The 13,877-nt window shown below is 37.9% G+C and overlaps 1 protein-coding gene across 1 annotated transcript; it reads left to right on the top strand.

Moving 5' to 3' along the window:
• The first annotated feature begins 2,249 nt into the window (after nucleotides 1-2,249).
• tspan13b (tetraspanin 13b) lies at nucleotides 2,250-13,521 on the top strand. Its single transcript, XM_077549240.1, has 6 exons — nucleotides 2,250-2,514; nucleotides 4,733-4,900; nucleotides 6,188-6,268; nucleotides 11,324-11,437; nucleotides 11,601-11,711; nucleotides 12,691-13,521. The coding sequence occupies exons 1-6, from the start codon at nucleotides 2,452-2,454 to the stop codon at nucleotides 12,763-12,765; spliced, it is 612 nt and encodes a 203-aa protein (XP_077405366.1). The 5' UTR covers nucleotides 2,250-2,451; the 3' UTR covers nucleotides 12,766-13,521.
• The last annotated feature ends 356 nt before the right edge of the window (nucleotides 13,522-13,877 follow it).

The raw sequence follows: 13,877 nt of genomic DNA, 5'->3' as shown, positions 1-13,877 counted from the left end.
TTGCAGTTTGAAAACAGGATCGGTGTTTGTTTTATATGTATTTCCTCAGATTTCCACACAATAGGTCAGATATGGTAATAATAATGAAAAATATAATGTGTATAATGATTTCTTATTTAGGACATCCTTAGTTTTAGAGTGTATCCCTATAATTTTTGACATTTTCCTTTTGAAATTATCTATGTGTAACTGCCAACATAATTTTTCAAGAAATTTATTTTCATACAGTTTTTCTATTTCAATTGAATTTATCATAATTTTGACCTGTTGTGTGGTTTATCTTGAACCAAAAACCATAAATTTTGTTGTATTTAAGTTTAGTGATAATTTGTTTAAGTCAAACCATTTTTTAAATGTGTTTAATTCATACTCCATAGTAGTCAGAAGCTGCTTCAGATTCTCTCCTGAACAGTAGAGAATTGTGTCATCGGCGAATAAGACACTTTTGAATATTTTTGAGACACAACTGATATAATTTATATACAATATAAATAATTTGGGGCCTAGCACAGACCCTTGGGGGACTCCATGAGTAATCTTCAAGTGTTTTGACTGTATATTGTTAAACTGTAAGTACTGATTTCTATTATCCAAATAACTTTTCATCCATTTATATGCCAAACCTCTCATGCCATATCTTTCTAATTTCTTCATTAGTATAGAATGATCTACTGTATAATATCAAATGCTTCTACAAGTTCCATGACTGCCATTTATGTGGTCCGTTTTTTTCTAAACCCATATTGATTTTCACTTAAAAGCTTATGTTTTTCAATAAAATGATCCAGTCTATATGAAAATAATTTTTCTAGAATTTTTGAGAACTGTGGCAGCAGCGATATTGGTCTATAATTTGTAAATACACTGAAATGACAATTGTCTTCTTTATTATGTGATTTGAAATTGTTATGTATGTCAAAAACCTTTAATAAATAAATAAAACACATCAAGCCTGAATATAAATTGTGTTCACTGACACATTATCCCACTCAGTGACGATGTGAGTGCTGCTCCTACTCGTCGTTTCCAACCTTTATTGAGCCAAGATTTGACAAAATAAAAACACACTGTTTAATTACAGCAAGCACCTTCTGCCATCTAGTGGAAAAGCATTTGATTGTTCTCCTTGTCACATAAGCGTGCCAGCAAACTGAATTCTCGCGGTATTTGTTCACAAACATCACAAGAATGTTTCAACAGTATCAATTGTTTTGTACATAAGCAATTATTCTACTCATGACCAGATCCCAACCAAGGTTGATGCTTTTTATTTATTTATTTTTTTTACATGGTGTTGTCATTATGAAGGTTTAAAAAAGTAACTGTTTTGTTTTGACAAATTAAGGAGTACAAAGTAGAACTATAAGTGTAGGGAGTAACGGTAAAACTACTTAAGTACAGTAACTAAGTATTTATACTTTATTACTTCCATTTAAAGCTTTTGTCAGCAGTATTGATCATGCCTGGGTTTTCATCTAGAGCTCTAGTGACGTGGACCTCTTCCCACCTGGAGCATTGAAATTACACGAGAGGAAGCGTTTATTGTATATGAGGCCATGACCTCAGACATATCCCCCTTCACTATAAGATGTGTTTTAAATAAGGCATAAGTTACATGTTATAAGTTGTATGTGACTCGTAGTGATAGAGATATATTTCACATGTTTCACGTTAGCACTTTTAATGGATATTTGAAGGAAATAACAATAACAATAAAAGGCCTGTCGGGTCGCCAGTAAGCGGACTGGATGCTCCGCCCTGTTCAAGTCATACGCTATCAGGGCGTCGAGTTAACGTGCATTACAACCGGAAATACGCTCTATCTTGAAAAAATTAAAACTCTCTATTTGACGGGAAAATGTATGTACTATATTATGGGGGTAGGGGGGTTACATTCATGTAAATGCACAACAGATATATTTGAATGAATAAAATTAAGCTTACAACAAAAATCAGTAGAATTATGATTTAATCTTGTCTTGTTTTCAAGGTGTGACATATCGTACTTTTTATATAAAGCTTTGTAAGAAGATTATTTTGGACCATGAACATTTAAACCCTTACAGAAACTACTTCAGCTGGATGATTATGTCCTCTCTCTCTCTCTCTCTCTCTCTCTCTCTCTCTCTCTCTCTCTCTCTCTCTCTCTCTCTCTCTCTCTCTCTATATATATATATATATATATATATATATTTTGTTTCAATATTTTATTTTGAAAAGTAACTGTGCCACTTCCGTTTCTTGTCTTCTCCCATTCACTCCCATTTTAAGGCGACGTAACGCTGACCATCGTTTCTATGTTGGATGTTCTTCTGGATTGCCTCCCATCGCTGCTGAAATATTCCCCGTAGACAATTGGGCTTTTTCTGATATAGAATATATTTTTAAATATTTCTCTATTTTAAGATTGTTCCTCCTATTTATTTATATTAGTTTGATCTACTGTCCAAAATGGGTTGCGCTGGATTCACCTGCTCCAAACACTCCCTGTGCGCGCTCAACATCCTCTATGTTGTGAGTATCCAACAAAGCACATTGCACCATATGGATTATGTCTTTACGAAATCGATGACGTTTCAAACGATATGCCTTTTCCTCTCCTGGGAAGGCGTAAATGTAGGAATGGAAAACGTCTTGTGATCAGGCCACACACTTGCTAAATGAATTATTCACGACAGAACCTTGTCAGATGCTCAGTGTAACTAAAGAAGCAAAAAAAGAAGAAAAAAAGGCAGCTTGTTTGCTGTCACAGTACAGTAGCAGAATCAGCGTTTTAGGTAATTTCCTCCCATCGCCCTTTTTTTTTTTACTGAATTTCCAGAGGATGTCCTGTGTCTTTATCTTTGCCTGTAATCTCATCTTCTATATAATTTGCTTGAAAGAGTCAATGCAGGTCGGATCAGTTGCTACAAATCACATCAGAATCTTGATTGGCACGTGACTTGCAATAAGCTTGATCCACCGAGAAAAACTTGAGAAGTCAACACGACGGGAAGATAATTAACAGCTGCATGACGTTTGTATCTACCGTGCCACTTGGCTGCTCGGTTCAAAGGGAGCTCCATTATGACTTAACCTGAACTCTTGTTGTGGACCTTGCACCTGCTTATGAGTGAGTAAGGTGCAGGCCTGGGAACCCTCACCTGGAACACTGACACACAATGATGCAATAGAGCAGAAGGTTGTTGTGGGTCACACTGACATGTTTTAAAATTAAAGAAATACAATTAAAATGGGTCCTTTCATGTATTTGCAATAAAATGTCAGGAAGTTAATGTTTGGTTGGTTTTATGGTTTTATGTTGGGATATAAACAAGGTTTGTTGACGCTTTGAGATAATTCTACACACCACAGGTCAAATTCACTTATAAACATTATTATTGTTCTTGGGGAACAAATGTAACAGCTAAGAAACAAGAATGTTACATATTTTTTTTACAGACAAATCAGGATATATGGGAGAGTAAAATAAGAATTGTGTAGTGGAAATCCAGCCTTATTGTTAGGTTAGCCACATTGCAATGGGACAAATTTGTTGCAATGCTACCTCTATCTCTTTCAGAATCTATTGTTGCTATCACCTTTTTTTTTTTTTACTAACTTTGCCATGTTTTGTTTTGTTGTTCAAAATGTTGCAGTTCCATGGTAATGTGTGAGACATCCAGAAAGACACTCTTTAGAAGTTACATAATATTTACTTAAAGTGACTTGCAATTGCTTGTGTTACCTTTGAATGCTATTTTTAGAGCTAACTGAACTGATTGAGTGAACTCATTTCACAAAGCCTCTAGTTTAAAGGCTTTTCACCTCATGCGACATTACAAGTGCATTACATTTTTGTTATCTCAGAAGTGAATGCATAATGAAATGGAAAAGAAAAAGAAGTTACGATAAATGCTAACCCCAATTTGGAAGAAATTGGGACAATGAAGTTGGGCTCGCATTGTAAACGTCACGTGACCAAACCCAGAAAACACGTGCGTTTGCAATGCAAGCCCGAGGACACTTTGATATCAATTCCAGTCGACACCAGAGGACGGTAGAAGGTCAAAATGGCTGTGTGCTGCCTTAGCTGTGTCTGTCTTAGGTTAGCCTAGTTATTAGCATGGCTCCTCTGTCTTTCCTCGTCATCCCTTCATAAGAACAATACATGTCAGATGTGTGGCTTATTTTCTGCCATGGAGATATGATTATTGGCTCAAGAGCAAGTCCGCAACGTCTTTAGCCACACTAGTAGCCAGCGAAGCTTGTTGCTAGCTATCTGATCAACCTTCTACGTCCCTTGTATAGGTGACATGAGTGTGTTATGGCGCCCTTAACATGCGTCTGTCCAGTCCAGCGAAGTCTTTTCTTTCTTTTTTTAAACCAGTTCGGAAAAACGACAAACTGTGTGATTCTCATGTTTACTGTTCAATGTGTTCTATTGAGGTGCAAAATCCAAATTTTGTCCCTTAAACAACGATATGAAACTGCTTGCTTAGATAATAAGTTTTGTTTTCTACTGATAAGTGACCCAAAAAAAAGCCATAATGTTATTGATGAACGCAGGTGCAAATAATGCAGCTTCGTTGCTAACATATTATTCATGAAAATCTGGGTCAAATTCCAGATTGCATGACCTCAACGGTGTTTGATTTGTTCCCGTCTTTTCAGTAAGAATCATTGCATGATTTCCAAATCGTCAAAGAGCATTCACAATGGTTTGGACTGCAATTGTCCCTTTATCCTGCAGATGGTGAGCCTGCTGATGATCGGGATCGCAGCATGGGGGAAATGGTTTGGTCTGGTCTCCAGTTTCCAGGTGGTGGGTGGCGTCATAGGAGTGGGCGTCTTCCTCTTCTTTGTGGCTCTAGCTGGCCTCATCGGTGCGATGAAGCACCACCAAGTCCTTCTCTTCTTTGTATCCTTTACATGACTGGCACCCTGCATGTTGTCTCCACCTTTGGTCCAAAAAGGGAGTCAGGCCTCACAAGGATGACAGTAGTACAAGCTTGCCCATATTTAGACGTACCAAGAACCAGGAAGTACAAGGATGCTTTTCCCGCTGTTTGGCCTGTTGGCACTCTGAAATTACTCCGCCATCCATCCCTTTTTTTTTTTTTTATTTACTGTAGATGTGCCTTCTGACTTATAATCACAACACCGCTCTCAAATTGAAATTTTTTCAGTTCAAGGGTGTGTCTTACTTTGGAACCCTCTTGTTGGGATACAACACGCTAGTATGTTTATTGGTTAACACAAAATAGTTTCTTCTGTGTCACGATTGGAATGGAATGACAAGCACACAAAATGCCATTTCCCTATACAAAGCTTGTCTTGTAAGAAAGCACTTCACTGTATTGTTACTTTGCTTCCTTACTATGACATATTCCAGGGAATTCCATTTTTCGGGAAATTGGTTGTTGAGTAGGCCCTAATTGTGACTTGGAGAAATTTGGCGGCGCTCTTCACGTCATCTCAACAACTGTAGTTTTGACAGAAGAACATGACATCACGTATAGATTGGGGGAGTGGACCTAAAGCCACATATACTGAATAATAATATCCTCTTATTTAGTGAAATGTATATTTAGAACAGAGCCTTTTTCAGCAAGTAGTTAGCATAGCTAGCATAAAGGCACTATGAATCAAGGATCTGTGATCAGAGGTGGCAAATCCAGGTCCAGAAAGTAAAAACCCTGCCACAATTTGGTTTAGTCGCAGGTGCTAGCTAGCTAGCTCCTATGGTGCTTGTTTACCTGCTAGGGATCTAGCAGGTAAACTAGCTCACGAGATAGGAAGGTAGATAGCTAGCTCGCTAGCACCAGGGGCTAAAGCCAAACTGTGGCAGGGTATTTACTGTCTGGACCAGCCTCTGTCTGTGATTGGCTGCCAAACTGATTTGAGTTCAAAGGCTTTAAGAAGATTCCTTTTGCCATTGAAAACATTTTGTATTTAACCAAACATGTTTTCCGAACACTGGATGCTCTTTGTACTCCAGTGTTTTGGAAATGTTTCCATTAATTGTAGCTGTGCAATATGACCTAGCGCAGGATCAAATTTCACTCTGTGCTAAGAGCTGTGCTCTGTATCAGGCTGCGCACTTCATTGAAGTCAATACAGATACAGTTTTCCACACTTGTATGTCAAGCAGGATGCTTTTGTACTGTGTAAAAGAATGGGTTTGTTCCTTGACTCCGATTCTTAGTACATGATTATCCTATTCATGGTGTTTATCGTGCAGTTCTCAGTTTCCAGTGCCTGTCTGGCTATCAACAAAGAGCAACAGGTGAGATGAAAATAATAAGTCCAAAGGCCAATTCTGTGGCCGCTTCGGAGCTTGAAACCGATCACTTTTGGAACCGGGCTCCAGAGTGGAAAAAGATTTCAAAACGTACGTTTCAATGTGGACACCATATGCGGGATACTCCTCCAGTTTGATGACTAGGGATGGGAATCAAAAAACAGTTCTTGTTGAGAACCGGCTCCCAGTGTTTCAATTCCTTGGCATCGTTTCCCGTTATTGCTAACAATTTTCTTATCGGTTCTGTGTGGGACGATGACGACATTTCCGTGCGCCCCGAGCAACAAACATGTCGCCACACTCGAAAGTTTGTTGACATCTTCCAAAAAAAGCTAACAGGCCAACTTGCAATTTTTGCAAATTGGATATTTCGTCTAAGGGAGGAAACACTACCACTATGCAAGAGCATTTGAACACATCGTGTGAGCGCTTCGGCGTCCCGGTGGAATCAACACAGCAGATACGCCCGCCAGCAATGCAAGCGTTCTCCTATCAACACTCCAGGTACTGGTTGTAATATATTAGCGACAATTTGCCTTTATGTGAAACGTGCCGTTAGTAACTGTTAAGGGTGTGAATTGCCTAGCACCTGGCCACGATTCGATTCGATTCGATTCGATACCGATTAATCCCGATACGGATCTATAAATTGATGATTGCGATTTTTTTAACTCAAATTTAGAAAATACTAAATCAGTAAACTTGTACATGTATACTGTAAGATTTGTATGAAATTGTATTTATTTATCTGAAAATTCAGGTTACAGTCTGTTTCATGTTTGAACAGCACTGAAATAATATATTAAGGCTTAATGTTCCATTAATATAACATTCTTCCATGCTTAATGTGTAAATCCTAACCCTAAGTAAGACGTTTTGTTGTATATATTCCCATAAAAAATTTATGTTTAAAAATCGATTCGGCCGCATATCGAATCGATTCAAGAATTGTAAAATCGTGATATATTGCCGAATCGATATTTTCTAACACCCCTAGTAACTGTTAATGTTAAAGCCCGTATCTCGCTAAATGGCGCCGGCTTGCGAGGGTAAACACCGCGGCCCGCAAGTCTTGTGTTGTTTTTTCCAAAAGGGTTCATTCAAGGTTGCAAAACGTGCAAAGATGAACAGAACGAACCATGACTTCAAGCAACACTCGCTACTTCCATACGACCACACTGACTTACGTCTTACTCACGGGAGTCACACATCAGTCTACTGGCGGCGTCTGTTTTGACTGAGACAGGGAGGAGGAGTTTTTGGGTGCTCAGAGTTCATCTTAGTGTTGAAATGTTACTGGAGTTGGACATTATTGTCAAAAAATCCAAAATGTATTTTGTACATTTCTACAGAAGATGATTTTTTTTTAATGTAGTTTTGTATATTTTCACATATTTTTTCTGTCTTTCTTTTCTCTTTTTTCTGGGGACCCCATGGCACCCCATTGAGGAGTCCTCGATTGTGCACCTTAAAACTTCACATTTGGGTTTGTGAGGCAATGTTACTTTTAAACATGTCTCTTGTTTACAGATACAACTAAGACATAAAAAAAGGATGCTAATCTAGGTTTATTCATCTTTTTTCCAAAAAAAGAATCGATAAGAGAATCGATAAATAATCGAATTGTTAAACAGAATCGAAAACGGAATCGGAATCATAAAAATCTTATCAATTCCCATCCCTATTGAGGACGTAGCTCCAATTCTCGCGTGACTGCGCGCGAACCGCCAGTCTGTCAACAATGTCGGATAGCCATGTCATAGTTGTTTTGTGCAACCTTCTTAACTTTTACAGCAACATATTTTGCGTGATGTTGTTGTACTGGAATCACCCGCCATTGTCACTTCTCCTGTGTTTGTCTCACTGATCTGTATATACTACTGGATAGCCCATACACGCCAGTGCAAGCCGTTGAAGAGACTGGGCGACCATTTTACTCCTCTCATTACTGTACAAACAATACGTATAAGTACAGATTAGACATGTAGTGCTCATATATATATACCCCCGAAATGCCATTTTTTGGCCGAAACCGAAAATGAGAAATGCTTGGCCGAAAACCAAAACGGCGAAAAAAAAATTATGTAAATGTTTTAATATCACTGCATTTATTATAATTAATTAAAATTATAATATTATTATAAAAATATTTAGGCCTATTTAACACGTGCATTTTAACAAAGCACAATAAAAAATTTAATTTGTCCACACCACAGACATCAGAGACATGTTGGCGAATGGTACATTAAACACCAAACGCGGGGTGACCAACTAAGCATTTTCTGGCGGTGCAATTGCACTTTATAGTCAATGTACAGTACTTTGTACCGGTGGGTACGAATGCGTGTGGTGCGGATGATGCATTTGTAAGCTATTTGGAGCGGGACACGGTGTGGCGCACTTAAAATCGGCACATTCACATATTCACTAACGTTTAAAATTAAATACATTTCTTCGCACCAGCCAATCGGCTTTGGGAACGGACTGCAAAGTCACACACGGCGTCCTGTACAGATCTGTAGTCACCCGGAGATAGTGGTAAGTGTTTATTTGTTTAAAACTGTTGATAGCAATAGTGCTAACATTAGCTAAAGTATTTAGCACGGCCACCAAAATGCAAATGAAAAAGTGGAAGCGCTCAAGGGGCTCTCATTAAAACTCTTTGACTGCCAAAAACGTTAAATAACGCAGTTTTGCTTTATTGTGGGAGTTTGCCAAATAGCTACCATTTTATTTCAGTTGTGAAATTTAAAGATAGTATAATTTAAAAAACGCATCAGCCAATAAGAAAATACAAATGTTCTGGCGGTAGTTCAGTGAGCTCGGGGGTTATTACGTCTGCCTCACAGTTGCTGAGGTTTGGCTCCAGCCTTCCTGTGTGGAGTTCTCGTGTTCTTCCTGTGCCTGTGTTGGTTTTCTTCATACACTCTGGCTTCCTCCCACATTCCAAAAGCAGTGGTTGTTTGTCCATATGTGCCTTGTAATTTGACTGCCTAAGTGATTGGTGCCTTTTTTTTATATCAAAATACCACATTAACTATAAAGCTAAACGTATCATATGGAAAGCAAGATATTTTGAGCCCTCTATTTCATGAGTATAAGATTTGTTTTCCCATTAAAACCCTGACGTATGTGACCTGACACATACATTGCACAGATAATCCATTAGAGGGCAGTAATCAACCAGTTGATGGCTTTTCCAGCGACTTTGCAAGATCGCCACGGTAAGCGAAGTGCACATTAAGTTTGCGCATGCATGAAAATCAAGTTTAAAAACAAACAAACTACCAAACAAAGCCGTCATTTGAATGGCGGCGAATGGAGCGTTGAAAGTGTTTGCGTAACTGCACACCTTAAAGCTTGCTAGCTAGCATTGTTTAAACGACTTTCAGCCTTAAGTGACAAAACAACAGGTACACTTGGTGCCATTTTTAACTGTCCTAATGGAGTTTATCTGCAAAAAAAAAACACCATTGCAAAGCTGGAGAAGCTGGAAGTGTACGCTTGTAAACCTCTGTTCACTCTTCCCAATTTCCAGTCAGAAAAGAAATATCCAAACGGACGTATAAGAGGCTAAAATTGATTTATTTTTTACACATTTATTTTGTCAATATCCTGAAAGCAAGGGAACAGACGGAAGCACCACGAAGCTTGCTAGCGGACTTACGTAATGGAGTGACAGTCATTTAAGAACTTGCTTCAACCTTCAGTGAAGAAAGCTCCTACCCGTCCGTCTCTTGATTGCGTCCCGGTGTTGTGTCCTGGGTCCAACTCCCGGTAAAGTGCACACATTCAGTCAAATAATAAGCACTTAAATAGGCTTAATTGTCGTGTCCCGGCAGAGGGCAGTAAGGACATGCTATGCATGTTTAAAATAGATTCAATAAAAAAACATAAACTTTCCAACAGTTGAAATGGTCCAAATCAGCGCTTCCCCCGTTAGACTCCATTAGTTTTCAATGACAAGTTGGTAGCAGGCTACCAGCCGGCCTACCCATAATTCACTGCGCTGCCGAGATGCGCACTTCGCTTATTGAGAAAGGAGAGACACCTATACTTACTAATAATAGGAAATGTTCTTACGGATTTTTTGAAATACTAATATGTTTGATATGTCTGTTTATTATTATTATTATTATTATTATTATTATTATTATTATTATTATTATTATTATTATTATTATTATTATTATTATTATTATTATATAGGGGGTGTAAGTTTCATACTCTTGTTAACATAAAAGTGGAAAAAAATTAAACTAATAGAAATATGGCTGCATTTTTTAGGCATTGATACAGTAATTTTATAATAATTCATAAAATTGAGTTAAAATTAAAAAGATCTACTGTACTGTATGTACTGTAAAAAGTGTGATATTGATTTGTGTTGATTATTTTTCTGCCACTAGATGGCATAATTGCATTTTTAAGACGCTGGTGACAGCTCAGTGCATTTTTCTTTTTATATTAAGAGCTATCTAATTTTTAACATGAAGTAACTTGTGAAATTCTGCACATTTTTTAAATTGTAAAATACAACTTGACCCCAGACTCCACAAATATATGCATTATTATTACATTTATTACTGCTAAATTTTGACGTGGACGTGTTTGCTGCGTTGTGACTGGAATACCCCCAGTACAGGTTTTCCAAGTAAGGGCCAGTCATTAAGTCGCACTTTAAAAAAATTAGTAGCGTTAAAGGAACTTTAAATTAACTCAAAATTAACATACTAATTTTGATGACACCCCTAATTAATATATTTTTGACAGTTATAAATTTACGAATTTAAAGCATTATGACTAAATGTACCAAATATGATACAAATCAAAAGTCATATGTGGAAGTTGATTTTTTTTTCTTAATTGTTTTTGTTTGTTCAAAAGGATCAACAATATCAAAAATAATCTGAATTTTCTCTCATATATTCCATGGTTCAGGCTTTGCAGTTTTTTTTAATGTGCTTATTTTATTTTTACTTGATATCTGTCTGACTTAGCATATCATTAATGTAAAACATTACTGATGTGCTCACCCAGGATCATTTGCTAGAGGTCGGCTGGAATAACTCCCGTAGCACCCAGAAGGACGTGGAAAAGAGCCTCAACTGCTGCGGCTTTCGACAGGTTGACCTCAACGCCACCTGTGATGCCGTACGTTGGCTTCTTGCTCCTCCAACATAGCAGAACCTTTCTAGTAGTTTGGGCAATATCATATCAAAGACTTGCGGCGTGGTGCGCTTGTGAAATCATAAACACCCGTTGACTCGGGTCAGCTATCATCTTTGTGAATGCTTGTTCTTGTGTTCTCCTGCAGGCCTGTTTTCCCAATCACTCCTGTTTGCCATGTGCCGATAAGATCCAGGAACACGCAGATGAAGTCCTGCGTTTTGTAGGAGGGACTGGGCTCTTTTTCAGTTTCACTGAGGTGAGCTTTGACCAACATTCAGCAGTAACAGGAATAAAGCTGTCTGTAGTTATTACGGTCCACTTGAACCTTGAAATTCAGAGTTTGTTGACTTTCAAAACTAATTGTTTCATTAATACCACTTGTATTTGAAATAATTTGTCCAGACATATATTGTATAATTGACATTATTAATTGTAATAGTGAATCCCTGCAATTAACACATTCCTTAAAAAGGTTTATAATTGCCTATAAATGCCATTGACATTAAGACAGCATTAAAACACTACATGAAGCTCCTCAACTCACTTCAACATACAATAAAATCCCCACATAACATTTATATATTTTATTTATTTATAATAGGGGTGTCGAAATTTGTGCGTTAAATTTGGGTTAATATAAAGTTCCTTTAACAATAACAAAAAAAAAAATTAACGACCACCCCTTACTCAGAAAGCCTATACTGGGGGAATTCCAGTCACAACACAGCAGGCACGTCCATGTCAAAATTTAGCAGTAATAAATGTAATAATAATGCATATATTTGTGGAGACTGAGGTCAAGTTGTATTTTACAATTTCAGAATAAAAATGTGCAGAATTTCACAAGTTACTTCATGTTAAAGATAAGCAATATGAAAAGCTGTCACCAACATCTTACAAATGCAATAATGCCACCTAGTGGCAAAAAAAATGACCTTGACACAAATCAATATCACACTTGTTTTTTTACAGCACAGTACATCTTTTAAATTTTAATTCAATTTTATGAATTAATAATGAAATGACTAAAGGATGCAGCCATATTCTCTGGCCTGTTCAGGGTTAGTCTCGGTGTTTGTTGAACATGCTTTGTGAAATGGACCCCTGAAATGTTTGGTCTAATTTCGAATTTTGTTGTAGAAACTCAGGGACATTCAATTGTATACACACACAAAAAAACACTTTCACAAGCACATGATGCTTTACTGATGGTTGTCATTGTGTCCTCCTTTCAGATTCTGGGTGTGTGGCTCACATACCGCTACCGTAACCAGAAGGACCCCCGAGCGAACCCCAGTGCGTTCCTGTGAAACGGCCACCAACATCAGTCTAGTCAGGACCTTCATTTGGGTTTTACCTGTAAATACGCGGCAATGCTAATTTAATGTGATTTTTTTTGTTTTGTTAAAGATATTCTCTTGTTACCACACCAACTGAAATGCCTCTTTCTGGAGAATCAGTTTGTGCATCTTACACTGAACTTTGCTATCACTATAATCAAACTGTGTACACTGTATAAGAGCAATTTGTGTTTGGAACTTTATGCTGTTTATTGAGAAAGTATTAACAGAGCTAGCCTACGCTCTTTTTATTTGTACAATTGCTGATTTAAAACGTGTCCCACTGAATGCAATAATCTGCACAATACAATTGAGTGAATTATTATTTGAGCCATGTCTGAGACTGCTGTGAAGAGTGAAAGAAAGTGTGTGTGCTCTTGTGCGTGTTTGTGGAAAAAAAAATGTGTTGAGACTCCACCAGCCAGTCATGCTTCTGACTGCATCCTGTTTTTATTTGGCCTTTTACACAGAGGAGGAAAATCCAGGTCCAGAAAGTAAAAACCCTGCCACAGTTTGGCTTTAGCCCCTGATGCTAGCTAGCTCGTTTACCTGCTAGGGAGCTAGGGAGGCAGGGTTTTTACTTTCTGGACCTGGATTTGCCACCTGTGCTTTTGCATGACTTTTGTAAATATAAGCAAGTGTGTCAGAACTGCACTGGTGATTCTGTAAATCAACCATATGATACTTTGTACTGTCAAACCACAATAAAACACAGAAGAAGAGAAATATCTTGTGGCATTCTTTTGCTATTTGTCAGTTTCCCTCTTCCTCAAATTGAACAATTCCACTTCACAGTACAATTAAGGGCCTATTTTCATGGCCTGCGTAAGATTTGCGCAAAATGCAGTCCATGTGCTCATGGGGTGGAGTTTTCTTTCTTTTGGTATTTTCATAGATGTGTATTTGCGCTTTGTGGGCGTAAACGCAACCGATTTGATTCTCGGCAGACAAAACTTGAATAAGTTCAACAGAATTCATCCATCCATCCATTTTCTTAACCACTTAGTCCTCACAAGGTTCGCGGGGGGCGCTGGAGCCTATCCCACCTGCCTTCGGGCAGTAGGCGGGGTACACCCTTAACT

Source organism: Vanacampus margaritifer, chromosome 17 (genome assembly GCF_051991255.1).
Source record: "Vanacampus margaritifer isolate UIUO_Vmar chromosome 17, RoL_Vmar_1.0, whole genome shotgun sequence".
NCBI classification, from domain to species: domain Eukaryota; kingdom Metazoa; phylum Chordata; class Actinopteri; order Syngnathiformes; family Syngnathidae; genus Vanacampus; species Vanacampus margaritifer.
Note: the sequence above shows the minus strand (reverse complement) of the source record. Positions and strands in the feature narration are given on the sequence as shown.